The following is a 19,056-nucleotide window of genomic DNA, read 5'->3' as shown; positions in this document are numbered from 1 at the left end:
AATACAGAAGGTGCAGGATCAGTTCATTCCTAGGAGGAAGAAAGATTCCAAGGGGAGAAAGGGACGACCATGACTGACAAGGGACGTCAGGGACAGTATAAAAATTAAAGTGAAGAAGTACAACGTAGCAAAGATGAGTGGGAAGCAAGAGGATTGGGTAATGTTTCAGAACAGAAGATAACCAAAAAGACAATACGGGAAGAAAAGATGAGATACGAAGGTAAGCTAGCCAAGAATATAAAGCAGGATAGTAAAAGCTTCTTTGGGATTGTTAAAAAAAAAAAGACCGAAGTTGAACCCTTGAAGACCGAAAAAGGTGAATTTATTATGAAGAACAAGGAAATGGCAGATGAGTTGAGCAGGTATTTTGGATCTGTATTCACTAAGGAGGACACAAACAATCTTCCTGATATAGTAGTGGCCAGAGGATCTGGGGTGATGAAGGAACTGAAGGAAATCCACATTAGGCAGGAAATGGTGTTGGAAAGACTGATGGTACTGAAGGCTGATAAATCCCCAGGGCCTAATGGTCTGCATCCCAGGGTACTTAAGGATGTGGCTCTAGAAATCGTGGATGCATTGGTGATAATTTTCCAATGTTCTATAGACTCAGGAACACTTCCTGTGGATTGGAGGGTAGCTAATGTTATCCCACTTTTTAAGAAAGGCGGAAGAGAGAAAACAGGGAATTATAGACGAGTTAGCTTGACATCAGTGGTGGGGAAGATGCTGGAGTCAATTATAAAAGATGAGATAGCCGCACATTTGGATAGCAGTAACAGGATCGGTCCGAGTCAGCATGGATTTACAAAGGGGAAATCATGCTTGACTAATCTTCTGGAATTTTTTGAAGATGTAACTAGGAAAATGGACAAGGAAGAGCCAGTGGATATAGTGTACCTGGACTTTCAGAAAGCTTTTGATAAGGTCCCACGTAGGTGATTAGTGGGCAAAATTAGGGCACATGGTATTGGGAATAGAGTGCTGACATGGATAGAAAATTGGTTGTAGATAAATGTGAGGTTATCCACATTGGTAGCAAAAACAGGAAGGCGGATTACTATCTAAATGGCGTCAAGTTGGGAAAATGGGAAGTACAACGGGATCTGGGGGTCCTTGTTCATCAGTCTATGAAAGTAAGCATGCAGTGAAGAAAGCGAATGGCATGTTGGCCTTTATAACAAGATGAATCGAATATAGGAGCAAAGAGGTCCTTCTGCAGTTGTACAGAGCCCTAGTGAGACCACACCTGGAGTATTGTGTGCAGTTTTGGACCCCTAATTTGAGGAAGGACATTCTTGCTATTAAGGGAGTGCAGCGCAAGTTTACAAGGTTAATTCCCGGGATGGCGGGACTGTCATATGCTGAGAGAATGGATCACCTGGGCTTGCACACTCTGGAGTTTAGAAGGATGAGAGGAGATCTCTTTGAAACATATATGATTGTTAAGGGTTTGGACACCCTAGAGGCAGGAAACATGTTCCCGATGTTGGGGGAGTCCAGAACCAGAGGCCACAGTTTAAGAATAAGGGGTAAGCCATTTTGAACGGAGACGAGGAAACACTTTTCTCACAGAGTGGTGAGTCTGTGGAATTCTCTGCCTCAGAGGGCGGTGGAGGCAGGTTCTCTGGATACTTTCAAGAGAGTGCTAGATAGGGCTCAAAATAGCGGAGTCAGGCAATATGGGGAGAAGGCAGGAACGGAGTACTGATTGGGGATAATCGGCCATGATCACATTGAATGGCGGTGCTGGGAATTATTTGGGGCAGTGTCCCAGACCCAAACAACCTCAGGTACTTCGTCAATAGGGACATTCATTGATGATTGCACCTTGTTCAATTTCATTCCCAACTCCTCAGCAAATAAAGCAGCCTAAGTCTGCAAACAGGAAGATCTGGACAAGGTTGAAGCATGAGCTGATGTGAAAAATAAACACTTGCAATAAAGTGCCAAGCAATGACCATCTACAGCAAGGGAGAATGTTACCCTTGGGATTCAGTCATTGTCATTACGAAGTGCCACACCATTAACATTCAGGTTGCCAGAATGTTAGCCAGAAACGTAACTGCTTTGGAAGCATGAGAACACTGCCTTCCTTGCATAAGTTCTCCACCAAATCACAGACCATTCCCTTATCATCATAGATAATGCCATACTGGGAGTACCTTTACCAGAAGGACTACAGCAGTTTGAGAGGCAGATTACCACCAACTTCTCATGGGTAATTAGTGTTGGATAATAAGTGCTAATTAAAATGTGCGAACATTTATATATCAACTCTGTCAAAATCCCTCACATTCCAAAGAAAAACTCATGAAGCTACAACGGATGAGTACATTTTACAGTTGAGTGCATAATTACAGAGTTCCTTCCTTTGTACGGAAAACTATGTGTGAGCTGGTGTATTGAGTAATGCAGACAAAAATGTCCACTACATAATACTTTTCTGTATGCTAGTTTCATTTTATTCTTAAAACAACAAGGAGCTACTACTCAGCCCAATAGATTCATGCCAGTTGCCAGGAGAGCAATTCAGGTTGTTCCATTTCACCCTCTACCTATTTCACAAGATCCCTTCAATTTGCTTGCTCTAACACTCCCCTTTAATTCTTTTTGCTATTAGCTACACTAAGGAGTCATCCATAATAGCAAATTAACTAATCAGCACATCCTTGGATTATGGGAGGAAACTGCAACACCCAGCAGACCCGATGCAGCCACAAATAAAATACAGACAGAACCTAAGGGAAGTTCAAACCCAGGTCCCTGGAGTTATGAGAGCAGTAATAACCACTGAGCCACTATTCCATCCAATAGATTTCTGACCTATAATTGGACTGCATCTTACTAGACTCATCATTCTGCACATTAAATGATCATTTCTGAATTTGAAACCCTTCCTACCTCGACCAACCATATCATTCATCACATAATAGATTGCTCAATCCCATCACTCCTCTAATTCAGAATTGCCGGGCAACATCTTTTCAAGCAGAAGAATCTTTGCAGGTCAGGCAGGTCACATCTGTGGAGGGAAATGGAGACAACATTTCCAGTTGGGAAAATAGACACAAAATGCTGGAGTAACTTAGCGGGACAAGCAGACTGAAGAAGGGTCTCGACCCCAAATGTCACCTGTTCCTTCTCTCAGATGCTGCCTTTCCTGCTGAATTACTCCAGCATTTTGTCTATCTTTGATTTAAACCAGCAACTGCAGTCCTTTCATACACATTTCCAGTTGGGATCTCCCTCCAGACTATTGTCTGTCCATTTCACTGCCTGACCTACTGAGTTCCTCCAGCACTTTTTTTGCTTAAGGTTCCAATATCTACAGTCCCTTGTGTCTACAGGGGAATCTTCACTCATTCAACGAGACACAACATTCAAATATCTTTCATCTCCCTCGCTTATGATTCTTTCATAAGCCATCTCCTTGACCAACATTTTAATCACTCCTATTCTCTCCTTCATTGATTCTTCACCAGATTTTATTCCAATTATTCTCTGAAGTGAAATATTAACTGAAGAGGGATGTCTTGTGGTAATGTTATAGGTCGCTAGGAGATTCCTAACACTTCTTTTAAACTCCAGTGAATATAGGCCCATACTCTCCTCATGTGTCAATTCTACCACCCCAGGAATCAATGTTTAAGAAGGAATTGCAGATGCTGGAAAATCGAAGGTAGACAAAAATGCTGGAGAAACTCAGCAAGTGAGGCAGCATCTATGGAGCGACTGAAGAAGGGTCTCGACCCTAAACAGAGTTGATGTGGACAAGCTTTTCCCTTTGGGAATAGGGAAGATTCAAACAAGAGGACATGACTTCAGAATTAAGGGACAGAAGTTTAGGGGCAACACGAGGGGGAACTTCTTTACTCAGAGAGTGGTAGCGGTGTGGAATGAGCTTCCAGTGGAAGTGGTGGCGGCTGGTTCGTTGGTATCATTTAAAAATAAATTGGAAAGGCATATGGATGAGAAGGGAATGGAGGGTTATGGTATGAGTGCAGGCAGGTGGGACTAAGGGAAAAAAGTTGTTCGGCACGGACTTGTAGGGCCGAGATGGCCTGTTTCCGTGCTGTAATTGTTATATGGGTTATATGGTTAAACGTCGCCTATTTCCTTCGCTCCATAGATGCTGCCTTACCCGCTGAGTTTCTCCATCATTTTTGTCTACCCCAGGAATCAAGCTCGTCAACCTTCATTACACAGTATAGCATGAACTGGGCAAGGCACAAGGAGACCAAATGTCTCACCAAGGTCCTGCACAAGTGTCGGACATTGCCCAGTCCATCACCTGCCCACCAAAGGGATCCAAAAGGTAATTTTATAATTATAGACCCACACCACTCTGGCCATGCTTCCATCTTGCTGCTGCCATGGGTAGTACAGGAGACCGAGAACCATTACCTACAGTTTCACTATCAGCTTCTTCCTATCAAACATCAGGCTCATGAACCACACTGAACAACCCTACCTCAGCATCAACCCTACCTCGGCATCAATCTACTCTGGACTTTGTTTAGGTTGCACCACATACTTTGATTTGCACTATCATAGTCTGGCTGCCTAGTATTACTGATAATTATTTGTTTTATTGATTATTGGATATGTGTTGTGTCATTGCATGAATGTAGCTGCAGAGCTGCAGCAAGTAGGAATGTCATTGTTCTGTTCACAGTATATATGACAATTGAACACTCTTGACATTCCCTTACATTGCATAGAAATAAAGTTGATAATTTCATGCCCTGTGCTCTTTTCACATGTAAAGACCAGGAAATGCATGCATTTTGAATTTGTTCCAAGTAGGCTTAGAACAATTAATTGTGTGTAAACGGGTATTTTGATATTCTCTCAAAGAGGGCGTTTTAGATTATTTTTCACCCACCCACAGTCTAACATCAGGGTTAAAAACTCCAACTCTAATTGCTGTTCTCTTCATAGTAATCATTTCATAAACTATAATCTACAATTTGCTGCAGAAAAACAAAAGGAATATAACAGGTTTTAAATTGCAAAATGCATTGGCAATCATCTTTCTAGGTAATGTGAAATGTGCAAAGCTAATTATAGTAAAATCTGGTGTAGAAACCTTTATGATTCTTTTCAACACATTAAATATTATTTCCCTTAAAGGAAAATTAAAATTACTTTCACAAAAAAAAATCACAGGAACGTGAAATGCTTAAAATCACACTTGGGAAATACCTTCAAATGTGACAAAGCTCTGTTCAGATAAATTCATTACAGATTTAAGATTTAAAGGTGTGAAATAATTAGCATTCCATTAGCAAATTGGAATTCCCAAATTTAAAAACTGAAAGAACAATTATATGCTAACTCCAAAGAGAATACCTATCAGAGCTAACAGTACAGCTATCAGTGTGACATGTGAAATATGTAAAGTCAGACCAAACATCCAAAAACATTTCAATTATTCAGCCATCCTGGTCTGAGCATAACCCTGATTTACATATAAAATCCGCTAACACTTATGCTTTCGCCAGGTTTCAATTACATTAGATTCACTCTGCATCACAATTTGTACATGGATAATTTTAATTATACCAGTTTTCAAGTAGCCAACTCAAATGAACAAATCAAGCACAACAACCACAGAGAAGACTGATGGAGAGTGGAAGGGAAATCAACTTTACTGATTGATGCAGGCTTGCATTACGACATGTGTAAGAAGGAACTGCAGATGCTAATTTAAACCAAAGAGATACACAAAAAGCTGGAGTAACTCAGCAGGACAGGCAACATCTCTGGAGAGAAGAAATGGGTGGCATTACAGGTTGAGACCCTTCGTCTGAAGAATGGTCGAGACCCGAAACGTCACCTGTTCCTTCTCTCCAGAGATGCTGCCTGTCCCACTGAGTTACTCCAGCCTTTTGTGTCTATCTTTTGCATTACAACATGACTGGGAGAGCAAACTGCTTCATCCACTGCAGGAAGCACCCACTGAAAAGTATGTTGAAACATAACAGCTCTCACAGCACAGGTCGCCAATGATATTAAAATACCTCATGGAGTTTTAATTTCCCCTGCTTGCTCTTACAAGTGGAACGTGCCCTTTGTGCAATGCAACTAAAATGGTGCTCCTCAAACATCGTGAGCACGATCAACTTTTGACATCCCAGCCACTCTCACCAAATCCTCAAATTTGCTCCCTCCCCCCAGCCCCCCCCCCCCCATGATAAATCCTCAATGTTTTCCAATATATTTATGTCTGCGCGGCAGCACCCAGTGGCAAGCCACGGGCAGAGCGAACCCTCAGCTCTGGAGGGAGGAGTTAAGTGCCTCGGTGTGGGAGTCGCAGGTCACGGAGTGAACCCTAGCAAAAGCCAGTTCAGCCTCCGGCCATCGACTTTCTGGGCCACCGGGTGACGCGGCACGGAGCAGCGCCTCTACCGGACAGGGTTGAGGCAATTCGCCAGTTCCCGCAGCCTTCCACAGTAGGGGCCTCGAGGAAATTCACCACCGACATTCAACACATCGCCAGTAAATGTAACCTGGTTGGGACGCCTTGTCCTGCCCGGCGATTGTAGCAGTTCTCAACCTGGCCCCCGGAATACACTACTCCGCCTTGGCTGCGGTGCAGCTGGCGGACGAGGAGATGCTGGTGTACCGCACCGTGATCTCTGGTTTGGTGCTTGAGGATGTGCCATTGGGTCCCTCAGGTGCGCCTTGCATCCTGTGCAACGTGTCCACAGGCCAGCGTGTCCGGCAGCCTGGTGCCATCGCATTTTTGATGTAATCCATGGGCTGGCCCAACCGTTTATCCAGGCCACCTCTGCCATGGTGGCCGCAAGGTTTATATGGCATGGGCTGTGGAAGCAAGTCGGTCGCTGGGCCCGGGCATGCATTCCTAGCCAAACGTGGAAGGTACATCGACACGTCCGGCCAACAGTTGAAGGTTTTGCAGTGCCATGCCAGCGGTTTGACCACGTGCACATTGTGGGACCGCTGCCTCCATCCCGGGGTGTTTCGCACCTGCTGACGGTGGTGGACCGTTTTACGCGGTGGCCGGAGACCATCCCGCTCATGGACTCTTCCGCCCATACGTACGCTCGTGACAACTTGGAGTGCCCGCTTCGGGTTTCCACTGGACATCACTTCCGACCGGGGTGCCCAGTTCACTTCTGAACTGTGGTCCGCAATGGCCCGCCTGCTGGGGATGCAGCTCCACCATTCGACTGGGGTGGGTACGCACTGTACCCACCCCAGTCGAATGTGTTGGTGGAGCGCTTCCACCGCCATCTGAAGGCCGCCCTGAAGACTCGCCTCACGGGCCCCGAGTGGATGGACGAGTTGCCATGGGTCCTGTTGGGCATTCAGACTGCCCCGAAGGCGGATTTGTCATCGTCTTCAGCGGAATTAGTTTATGGTTTATTAGTTTATTAGTTTATGGTGTTCCGCTCACCGTCCCCGGGGAGTTTGTCCCGGCCGCCGATGGGTCCCGGAAACCACCATCATCTGTGGTGGTGCGCTTGCGGGAGAGGGTCGGCGCCCTGTCTCCCGTCCTGACGTCTCGTCATGGGGTGGCCCCTTTCCATGTGCCACTGGTGCTGGTGGATTGTCCGTACTTCTTTCTGCGCCGCGACGGCCACAGGTCGCCCTTGCAGCGCCTTTATGAAGGTCCCTTTCGGGTGCTGCAGCACAGGCCCACAGCATTTTTTTTGGACATGGGGGGGGCCGACTAGAAACTGTGTCCGTGGCTCGATTAAAGCCGGCTCATTTGGACATGCCACCTAGTAGTACAGGTGGCTCAACGTCCCCGTCGCGGGCATCCGCCGTCCCCGGTTCCCTCGAATTCTTCTGGACCGGGCAGGTCCCCTGTGCGTGGGGACATATTTACGCGATCTGGCCGCCTCACTCGGCGTCCTGTTCGTTTCGGTGCCTCTGGTTCTGGGGGGCCTTGTGGCGGCACCTGGTGGCAAGCCACAGGCAGAGCGAACCCTCAGCTCTGGAGGGACGAGTTAAGTGTCTCAGACTGACGAAGGGTTTCGACCCGAAACGTTGCCTAATTCCTTCGTTCCATAAATGCTGCCTCACCCGCTGAGTTTCTCCAGCATTTTTGTCTACCTTCAATTTTCCAGCATCTGCAGTTCCTTCCTAAACAAAATGTATTCAAGTTGCTCACCTACTCCAACAGCAGCTGTTATCCACAACTTCTACCACCAAGGACAGGGCAGCAAGGTTCAAAATAACACCACCTGCTGCAAATTCCCCTCCAAATCGCACAGCAGAGAATATTATATATAAAACAAATATATTACATATTAAATTTATAATTGCAAGGTCTTAAATCCCAGAATGTATTCACCAATAGCACTGTGGGAGACTTTAAGAATAAGCACTTAAAACTCAAAGCATTTGGGGTAGTAAAATGGAGATGAGCAGTAAATATGAATCTTGCAAATAGCTTCTAAATCTCATACATTTAAAAAAAATCATAAATCAATTGTCAATTACTTAATAAATGTATTATTTGACAAGTACACGGAAAAAAACCAAAACAAAAGAAAAACAAAGGCAACTGCAAAAAGACGAATCTACATTAATTCAATACAAAATTAGTTTAAAATTACAATTTAAGTTTTGAAAGGCATCAGCTGGTCATATAGCATGGAGAGGACCTTTGGCCTAATTTGAAGCCCAAAATGCTTCATCTATGTAAATTCTAGTTGCTCTAATTTGGCCAATATCAGTCAATCTTTCCTATCCATGTACCTGACCAAATGTTGTTAATCTATTATATAAAAGTCTGTGGCTGCCGCCTGCCGTCCGTCCGCCTTTCTGCCTTTCGATTCGCTGCTCCTTCCTCTCAGCTTCCAACACACTTCAAAACAAAGTTGCAAGACGGGAACACTCTGAACTTTTCACTGCTGCAGCAGGCAGGGGAGGTGCAATTGGAGTTTTTTTTTAAATCCACTGCTGAGGGAGGTAGGGGAGTGCTGGAATCTTACATTTGGGAACGGCTTCAGTTCCGTTGGAGGAGACGGGTGCATGGTGGAATATTGGGTTGGGGGAATCACACCATTGGGGGAGCAGACCCAGTCTGCACTTGGTCTAGTGTCTTTTAAATGTTATTGTACCTGCCTCAACTGCTTCCTCTGGCAGTTCCTTCCATATACCCACCACATTTCAGAAATCTTGCATTCACATTTGGAATAGTTTCAGAAATCTTGTATTCACATTTCCTTTGTCGTTGTTTTTTGTTGGGGTATGTGTGTGGGGGGGTGGGGGTGGGTGGGAGGGAGGGGGTAACTTTTAAATCTCTCCCTGCACGGGAGACCCGACCTTTTCTTTGTCGGGTCTCCATTGTCGTTGGGGCTGCAACGTGGAGCGGCCTCCAACAGGAAGACCGGGGGCTCTGGTGCCGACTACTCACCTCACCGTCGCGGAGCTGGCCGAGTCCAGAGCGGGTGGAGCGGTGGTGGAGCGCTGCTGCAGCCCGACCTCCGGAGATTCGGAGGCTGCAACTGCGGGTCTGGCGGACGGCGGCACCGGGAGCCCGCGGGTCCCTGGAGGGAGACCGCTTTTCAGGGCTCCCGCAACGGCGACTTCTCCCGCCCGAGTTGCGGGGTTGAAGAGCTCCTGGAGCGGGGCCTTACAGCACTGCCCCGCGCGGCTTGGAATGGCCGCGGGACTCTGCGAGCGCACGCCGGGGGCTCTAACATCAAGACCCGGTGTGCGACCTTGCATCACCCGGCGTGGCTTTAATGGCCGCGGGACAACCGCTATCACCAGCCGGGGGCTTTGACTTTGACATCGGGGGGGGGGGGAATAATGAGAAAGGGAATGTCAAGGAATTCCACATGAAAGGAGAGGAACAGAAAGAACAACCTCAGTAACTCACTATGGCAACTTATCAAGAAAATGTTAGAGCGAAGGTTTAGAAATACACCTGATCACATTTGTTTTCCATGAGAAACATACCAGAAATGTAAAATCTAACCATAACTCCATCAAAATTCCACACAGCAAACATCCCAGCTTTAAGCAAATCAAATGCGTTTCAGATTGTTGAAATCATAAGGTGATACTGCAGTCTAACATCTATCAAATTATTAGGATTAATTTGCTGCTAGATTAGTTGACGAGTTGTGAAATTTTCAGCAGTTGTTCCCTGCAGTAAATATGCTTTCCCTGAAAAATAAGTATCAGAAATGCTGAAAACAGACTCTCCTAATTCTTCACGGCAATACTCTCCATATCAGTAACATAGCTGATTGTGTTAATTTTTTTAATATATAGCTCCAGATTTTATCTGTTCACATTCATGTTTATCAGCATCCACTCGAAACTCTGATTTCAACTGGTTTCAAATCCATGTATTTCCTCTAATTTGACCTTGCCTAAAGCAGTACTTTTACAGCATAAACCATTCCACAGAAGTATCACTTGATATAAAACACTCCTAATACAGTTCCTAATTTCAGAATTACTTAACAGCTTTGTATTTCCCACTTTAGCCCTTTCACCCAACCCCAGAGGAAGTCGCAATCCCACTGATAAAGCATCACCTTAGAAATAAATTATCTCTCAAGCCTATCTGAATGCATTTCCCATGAGTACACATTCACAACTGATCAACTTCCAAAGAAAACTAGCGAGCAATAGCAAATATTTAATGACAAAACTATTTTGAGTTGTTATATGTCTCCAACCATAGGAAGAATAGGGATCGGTTTTAAAAAACACAATACACATTGAAACATGACATGGTAAAATGTTTCCAACTGCAAGTGAAAATTAAAAAAAAACTACTGATACTGCAAATCTAAAATAAAAACAGAAAATGTTGGAAGCATCTTTGGCAAGAAGTCTGTAACAGTGCTGACACTCAGGTTCAAACAACCCACCCAACCTTTAACTTGGGGACTCCAATCATGGCAGGTCTTCAAAAGTGTCAGCAGTTCACCATCTCCATAGTAAGAGGATTTTTCAAGGCTAATGAAATCCAACAACAGACATCAATTGATGGTGAGTAGAGGTGGGGAGATAAAGCTGGGTGCCAGGACATATGTAGATGACTGTATTCTTTCCATTCACCATCTGTTCTTTATAAGCATGACATTACATCTCTCTTCTTCCCCCCTCAGACTGTAACAATACTTTTGATTCAAGAAGGAATAAGGTTTATAATTTATTAACTCCTGGATTTCGTGTTCATTCTCAAATAAATATTTCACCTCGTTCAGTTGTTGATATTTTGAGGAATAGCCATAGACTGCAGGTTGATATTGTGTTAATAAAATGGGCTGAGGAATGGCAGATGGAGTTTGATCCTGATAAATGAGGTGATACGATTTGGCCATGCATATGGGATACTTGCCTTCATTTGTCACTGAATACAAGATTGGGCATATTATGCTCCAGCTTTATAAAATGTTGGTCAGACCTCAGCTGGAGTGATGCATATCGTTCTGGACACCACACTATAGGAAAGAGGTGATAGCGCTGGATAGTGAACAGGAGATTCACCAGGATAGGCAATTTGGACAGCATGCACAGTTTTTAAGAAGATAATCGGACCTGCTGAACTTAGATGCAGTGACATGACTAACAAAATGTGAGGAGTTTAAAAGGAATCCCCAGTAGCAAATGTTATGTCGTATTGATAAATCAGGCAGAGGAGTGTGCCTAAAAGTTGTTGCTTTCAGGGTCTGGAACCAACAGGAACAAATGCCACGTTACTATTTAAAATAGACTGACCACCACTTAAGTGGAACACAAACATTTTCTCAAAAGACAAATGCACATTTCATGAAAAAATTAATATTAGTAATGCATCACTTGTCAACATGTCAATGGCAGTAAAAACGTGCACAGCTATCTTTTAGTAGCAAATAACCTTTAAGTCTCACATGATGCATCAATCTACCTTCACAATCTCACATTTTTCCAATTCAAGAGTGTTTAAATTGCCAGGTCTCAATAATTAAACAATGAAATTCTTACCTGCAACAGTCCTATAAACACACAACTCATAGATAACATAATAAACAAAATATGTCAATAAATCCAAAACCCCAATGTTAGTGCAAAAAAGCCCAAAGTCCTTAGTGCAATCAATACAGTTAATAGGTTAGTTCGTGTTTTGTAGTTCAAGAGCCTAATGGTTGTTGGGATAAATCTGCTCTTGAGCCTGGAGGTCATAGTTTTCAGACTCCTACACATTCTTTCCGATAGTGGGAGTAAAATGAGTGCATGGCCAGGGTGGTGTGGGTCTTTGATGATGCCTGCTATCTTTTTGAGGCAATGCCTCCTATACATGTCTTCGATGGTGAGAGCAGTATCCGTGAATTGATCTCCACATTTATAAAATTTAGCAATTTAACACAACTAATTAAAGGAGTTCACAATCACATTACAACCATATGAAATTACCAATCACCAGAGAAATATTCCACTCACATACCTCCATTTAATGTACAATATTTTCCTAAAACAAATCACGTTATGGAGTCTTTGAAATGCTCCTATAAAATTTCATGAGAGGTTCATCCCTCAAATGCTGATAAATTGGTCTTCTGCTGATGTTTCATTATTATAAGACATCAGAAGATGGTGCAAGCTTAAATCAGTGGTCACAAGTGAGCTACTTCTCAACCAAGTCAAAAAAGTTGTCTCGGAACCTCTTCGTAATGTAAGTGCACAATCAAACAAAGCGATCAAGTACAGTACTAAATTAGTGCTGCATCGTCAAGAGTGGAAACCATTAGATCCTAAACTGAAATCAGTTTTGCCTGTTCATATAGACATGAAAGAAGCTTTGATACTATTTCAACATAGGGAACTTCACCCAGTGCCCTGACCAGGAATTATCCTTCAAGCACCACCACCAAAAACATTCACTTCTGCTGCTGCTAAGTACAGTTTGTTTGTTGTAGAAAGATCGCTTACAGAGCTAAGAAATTATTTCTAAAGTAATTGTTCTTAAAAGAAAGGCTCGAACAAAAACATTCTCAGATGGCTTTAATCTATTATAAGGGAAGGGTAGATGAACTGTATGGTTTAAACAAAAAGAAATGGCTGAGGGACACAACTTCATTTTATTCTGACTTGATTGATAATTCTATATCAATATGGCTCAGGATTTTGGAATATAACAATGTTCAACAGCTACTTAAAATTACATGCATTTGTTGAAATACCAGAATAGGATGAAGAATAGGATATATAATCACAGCAGCAATAGAGACACACCGAGGAATTCATAGTCAGCAACCTCCGAGAACTACCATACGACATGAACACACTGGATTGAATGGCGTCTTCATTTGCCATAAATCTCCATGGTTTCAGTGTATTTAAACATCAACCAGAAGTTTCATTAACAATATCAGCAAAGCTAGAATCAAACTAGCCAACATGTTTATGCAAAGGGCAGCATTCTAGAGCATACATAATAAATAACATTTCAATACTGAAATAACAGAAAACACGACACCAAAGTTTGCTTTCAGCTTTTTGGTATTGGTTTATTATTATCATGTTTATCAAGATTCAATGGAAAAGCGTTGTTTTGCACGTTATCCAGGAAAATCATACCATATACGAGTACATCAGGTAGTGCAGAAGAGGGGGGGGAAAAGGGCAGAATATAGTGTGGCAGCTACAGAGCAATTGTAGAGGTTCTAAACATACAAGGGCTGCAAGATTAGGAAATTTGTCCCTAGTATACGAGTCTGAAATTGAAACGTCATCTATTCTGATCATCTCTGCTGCCTGATCCGTTGAGTTACTCCAGCATTTTTGTGTCTATCTGCAGTGTAAACAAGCATTTGCAGTTCCTTCCTACACATAGAGGTCTGTTCATGAGACTGATAACAGCAGGAAGGAAGCTGTTCCTGGATGTGGTGATACATGTTTTTGCATCTTCTGCCTGACGAGAGAGAGGGGGGGGGGGGGCAGAGTAAACAGAGGGGGTGAGTGGTCCTTGGCTGCTTTCCCAAGGCAGTGTGAAGCAAAGATCTTAGAGCAGAGCTCTGAGATCTTTGGTGTGAAGTATAGATAGAGTTGATGGGAGGGGGAGGTGGTTTGTGTGATGGACTGGGCTGCATTCACAACTCTGAATTACATTACTTCATCCCCCATAGAGTGTACATTGGGGAAGACGCTCAGGCTATCATGCAAATTAAAAATACCATTTATCAGCAACATCGTGTGAAAAGAAATCTACAGTATTTCAGTTAAATCACGTGCTTAGGGTTTTTCCCTCATGTGAAATAAATGTGACAGCAATTTAAAAGTATTATACTGGCTGTAAAGCACTGTGGAACATTCTTGCGCATGAATAGTACAAAGTAAATACAAAAGCATTCATTCTGAAGCTTTCACCCAGATTTACCAAATAAAAATTCTCATAAATCCAATCTACCAGACAGCAGAAATAAACTACATTTTGAAGTTGAAATATTAAAATATTCAAAGCAAACTCCCACATCATTTCCTTGTTACACACTGCAGCTTTTGTGTTGAGCACAGCTGACGCACCTTCCATGGAAAACAATGGAAGTTGGAAACTGCAGGAAAATGCCACTAGCTCCAGGCAGGAAATTCTCAGAGTTTTTCAGTGACATCATATCAAATTTAAGCATCTCTCAGACCATAAATCAACCAGCCCAACGAAAAACAGAACTTAAAACATCAACTATAGCTAATTTACTAAAACAGGAAACTGTTATAAAGACACGAATCGGACAAATTTCCAGACTTTAGATAGAATTTCAAAGGAACTTGCTACACCAGTTAAAACCACAGTTCTAACCACTGTCCTCTCTCCCCATAGAATCATTAACTGCAGACTATGGGTACAGATGAAAAGCAGCCAGCAACCTATTTCCATAACTCGCAAAAACGCTTTAGAAATTACCCTCACAAAAAGAAAACAAAATTAGATTTGTTTTTTGAAAAAACTCTTCCAAATATAAATAATGTGAGAAACAGAGTATGGAATTTAACAAACAGTTTTGAACATTGAAAACAAATTAGAACGGTATGTTGATTCCAGTAGGGTGTCAGGCCATACGACTTGGTATATTTGTGATTATTCTCAATCAGCAAATTTTTAACAATCACTGCGGTAATACTCAATCCTGCTAACTCATAATTCTGATGTCAAAAATCTTAAATGCCCCGTATATAACATGGGTGTGTTCCAGGAGGGGCAAACAACTGAATAAAGGGCAGCAGAAACACCACATTGCCTCCCATCTGCAATACACATGAAATAAAAACACTTTTGTCTTACTTAAAATATAAAAATACCATATAATTTGCAACACAGCACATCTGGACACAAGAAAAATTATTTTATCTATCCTATAATTATGGCTTAGCTGGTGTTTGATAGGCCGATCAGCAAATTCCCACTGACAAGAGATCCTATCACCCCACCACTTGCAATGTACATCCTCTCCCACATTCAAGAGGCTAAAATACCACTGGCAGGCACATTACTAACTTTAGCAGCAAAGACTTTAAAAGAAGAGCTAGCTGCCATCTTTGGCATCAATTCCCTAAGATTTGACAGAACATTTATTTCAATAATATGGACAGCAAAGGTACACCTCAATGTTTACACTGTACATGAAGTGTTTAAATCCCTTGTAAAATTACTCATCTCTATTTTCTCTAGAAAAGGCACTTCACTACATATTTACGTGGATACTGTCCATGAAAGGATGCATAGAAAGTGATTACTGAGAACACATCTGCAGTTTTGTTCATCTGAAAATATCACCTGTAATAGTGATTGAATTCCTCAGTAAAAACACTTAAAATGATCTGACTACTTGAGCATCACACATTCATAGGACTGTATATCCAGTGGTAAATATGTTATAATTGCTTCTCGAGCACCCACTGTTAATCTGTATTAAGTGTTGACTGCAATGATATAAAAGCTTTGCAGAGAAGCTGAAATGCAGTTTAAAAAAAAAACTGAAATATCCAACCACAAAGGGAGTATATTAATTAATGCCACGTGAACACCGTGATGAAACCTAGTTTCAAATACATTTGCCACTGATCCTGGGGAGGGAGATATGACAAGTGAAGGGACATTTGATCTTCTGTCACTGCACTTCACGACTGACAGAGACTAACTAATATTATCATAAGATTAGAATTGAAATTTGACTTCAATCACATGATTTTACATTAAAGATTGTACAAGATGAAGAATTAATTATCCTGAATATATAGTCAATCTTCAATGAGAGATGATTTTCTTTTCCAACCAGAACTATCATAAATGCATCAAGCTAATTTAGATATTAATTTTGTCATAGCACATGTAGAAGTTAATCTAAAATAAAATCTGATCATCACAAACAGTACAGCTTGCATTGAAATTTTATTAGTGCTATAAATTCATCAAGGCACCAGACCCATTTTTGCTCAATTGTTTCCAAGGTTTCACAGCATAACAATAATAAAACACTGAGGATATTATGACAAAGTATGACATGAACATATTCACTGCACATTTTATCTGCAACATTCCTAACCAAATCCCTTGTCATGTTAGAGGAATCGTAGAATTGTTTCATTCTGAAACACAGCTCCAGCTGTCAGAGCGAACTATTAAGCGGTGTTGTCATATTAAGTGGACCTATATAAGGATGATGGCAACACTCCAAAGCCAATCTTAATGTCATACAAAAAAGGCAAGTTCATAATCCTATACACAAGGCTAGAAAATAATTAAACAACATTTCCTCTTTGTTGCATTGGGGGGGGGGGGGGGGGGGGGGGGGGGGGGGGATAGCAGACACAATTTAGCCAAGTATGAAAATAAACCCCCCCCCCCCCCCCCCCCCCCCCCCCCCCCCCCCACCACAACTTAAGCATAAAGCAAGAAGTGAACCCACACCACCTGCTCCACTGTTCAATATCACAACAGATCCTCAACCTTGTCCAATTTCCTTCGTAACACACGGATTCCCTTGGATCCCAGACCCAGACTCATGGCCTTTGCCGGATCATAGGTTTAAGGTGAAAGGGAAAAGATTTAATAGAAACCTGAGGGGCAACTTTTTCACTCAGACTGTGGTAGGTATATGGAACGAGCTGCCAAGAGGAGGTAGTCGAGGCAGGTACTATAATAACATTTACATTTGGACAGGTACATGGATAGGAAAGGTTTTTAGGGATCATGGGCAAATGGAACAAGCTGCCATTTGGACAGGTACATGGATAGGAGGTATATGGGCCAAACGCAGGCAAATGGAATGAGCTACTCGGAGGTAGTCGAGGCAGGTACCATATCAACATAGAAAATACATTTAGACAGGAGAGATCTGGGCCAAACGGGACTAGCTTAGCTGGGGCAAGTTGGTCGACATGGATGAGTTGAGTCTGTTTCCGTACTTCTCGCCATCGCAGACCCTCACAATGACCCCGTGACCCTGATCCATGCTGTCAGATGTCACAGGGGGTTCATCTCCAGCTGCTAACCGGGACGGAACGGCAAGTAGGCTGAGGCATCGTCTCCGGGACTCACCCCACTCCAAGAAGTCGGAGATGTTCTTCTCCCTCCTGAGCGGCGAGTTGGCACACTCGTCGTACAGGCAGACGATGATGTCGAGCAGGGTCTCCAGGCTAACGGCCAGGCCGCTCCTTCGCGGCCCGTCCAGCAGCAGCTTCTCCAGCCTCTTCAGACGCACCTCGGCCGACATCTTGGCCGGCCGGCTGCTCGCCGCCTCCAGCGCCCGGGGTACAGGGGGGGACGGTCGGGCCGTCTCCTCAGCCCTGCTCCGGAGGGGATGGGGATGTGGGGAGGAGAGTCCGCAGCTCGGTTACTCCTTGATTTCTAACCGGCCGGCGCCTCCACTATTTCCAGGCAGCCACTGTCCCGCTGGGAGCCAGCATCGCCGCCGGTGAAGACATCCGCAGGGCCCGGCCAGTAGCCCAGCCGGCGTGTTCACAGCCCGGCTCCGGCCTCGGCCACTCGCCCCGGACTCGGGTGACCTGCTGCAGCCTCCTCCGCCGCCGCTCAATCTCATTCAACCCTTCCAGAGACAGCGAGCTTCAGCATCCCCCTCCCCGCCACCATGGCCCGCACACACACGGCGACATCTGCCCGGCTTGTTATTGTTTGCTCCGGGTATGATCGTCCACTTCCCTTCCCCTCCCCTCTTCTTCCTATTTTTTCTTCTCCCTCTTTGGTTGAAGCTGTTAACAATTAAGCACTGGCGGCACTGCTCCCCTTTGCACGGGTGTGTGTGTGTTTGGGTGGGGAGAGATTTTAAAAGGACTGAAGCCGACTGCCTCTTAGACGAGATGCTCCACCGCCCACTCCCCGCTCCGTCCTGCCTGCCCGCCCGCCGGTCGGCTCCAACATGGCGGCCGCTCCCTGCGGACGGACCAAGACTGACGGACGGACAGCGGGCGGGGGGGGAGGGGCAGCGCGGCCCACAGCACGCCGGGATGCTGGAGGACCGCGGGTTGGGGGGTTGGTTGGGATTGGGAGGAACACGGGTGGGAGTTGGGATTGGGAGGACCGCGGGTTGGGAGTTGGGAGGACCGCCCGGGACACGACCTCTGGCGGGGATGAGGTACTGAGTGGACACGTGTGTCGGAAGAAACTGGGATATTCACTCTTGTGTCGGAAGAACTCAACGACCTCCTCTGGCACTTTGTTCCGTAAACCTTCGCCTTCGTTCCATTCGGCCCAGATCCATAAAACCCATTCCCATCTATGTACCTGTCCAAATATCTGGTAAATGTTGTTATAGTACCTGCCTCAACTACCTCCTCTGGCAGCTCGTTCCATATACCCAGTGAAAAAGTTGCCCCTCGGGTTCCATATTGTCCCTTTCACCTTATTGCCAATCATTTGGCATTGTTTACCCTCAAAGGCCATGGTTTACACTGAAAATAGACACAAAAGGCTGGAGTAATTCCGCGGGACAGGCAGCATCTCTGGTGATAGTTCGGGTCAAGACCCCTCTTCAGACTGAGAGTCAGAGATATGGAAGGGTAAGTTGTGAAGACAACAGATTACAGCAGACATTGACAAGGAAATGCAGAACCTTT

General features: G+C 44.1%; 1 protein-coding gene across 1 annotated transcript in view; it reads right to left on the bottom strand.

Annotated features, from left to right (window-relative positions):
* The window catches only part of LOC129697513 (serine/threonine-protein kinase MRCK alpha-like), a 308,786-nt gene extending 290,385 nt beyond the window's left edge, over window positions 1–18,401 (bottom strand). Inside the window, 1 exon segment of the mRNA XM_055636147.1 lies at window positions 17,522–18,401. Within this exon segment, the coding sequence (XP_055492122.1) occupies window positions 17,522–17,696 (175 nt within the window). The 5' untranslated portion in view covers window positions 17,697–18,401.
* Between the last annotated feature and the right edge of the window lie 655 nt (window positions 18,402–19,056).

This window comes from Leucoraja erinacea, chromosome 5 (genome assembly GCF_028641065.1).
Source record: "Leucoraja erinacea ecotype New England chromosome 5, Leri_hhj_1, whole genome shotgun sequence".
NCBI classification, from domain to species: domain Eukaryota; kingdom Metazoa; phylum Chordata; class Chondrichthyes; order Rajiformes; family Rajidae; genus Leucoraja; species Leucoraja erinaceus.
The sequence above is the reverse complement of the archived record's forward strand: the minus strand, read 5'-3'. Positions and strand labels throughout refer to the sequence as shown.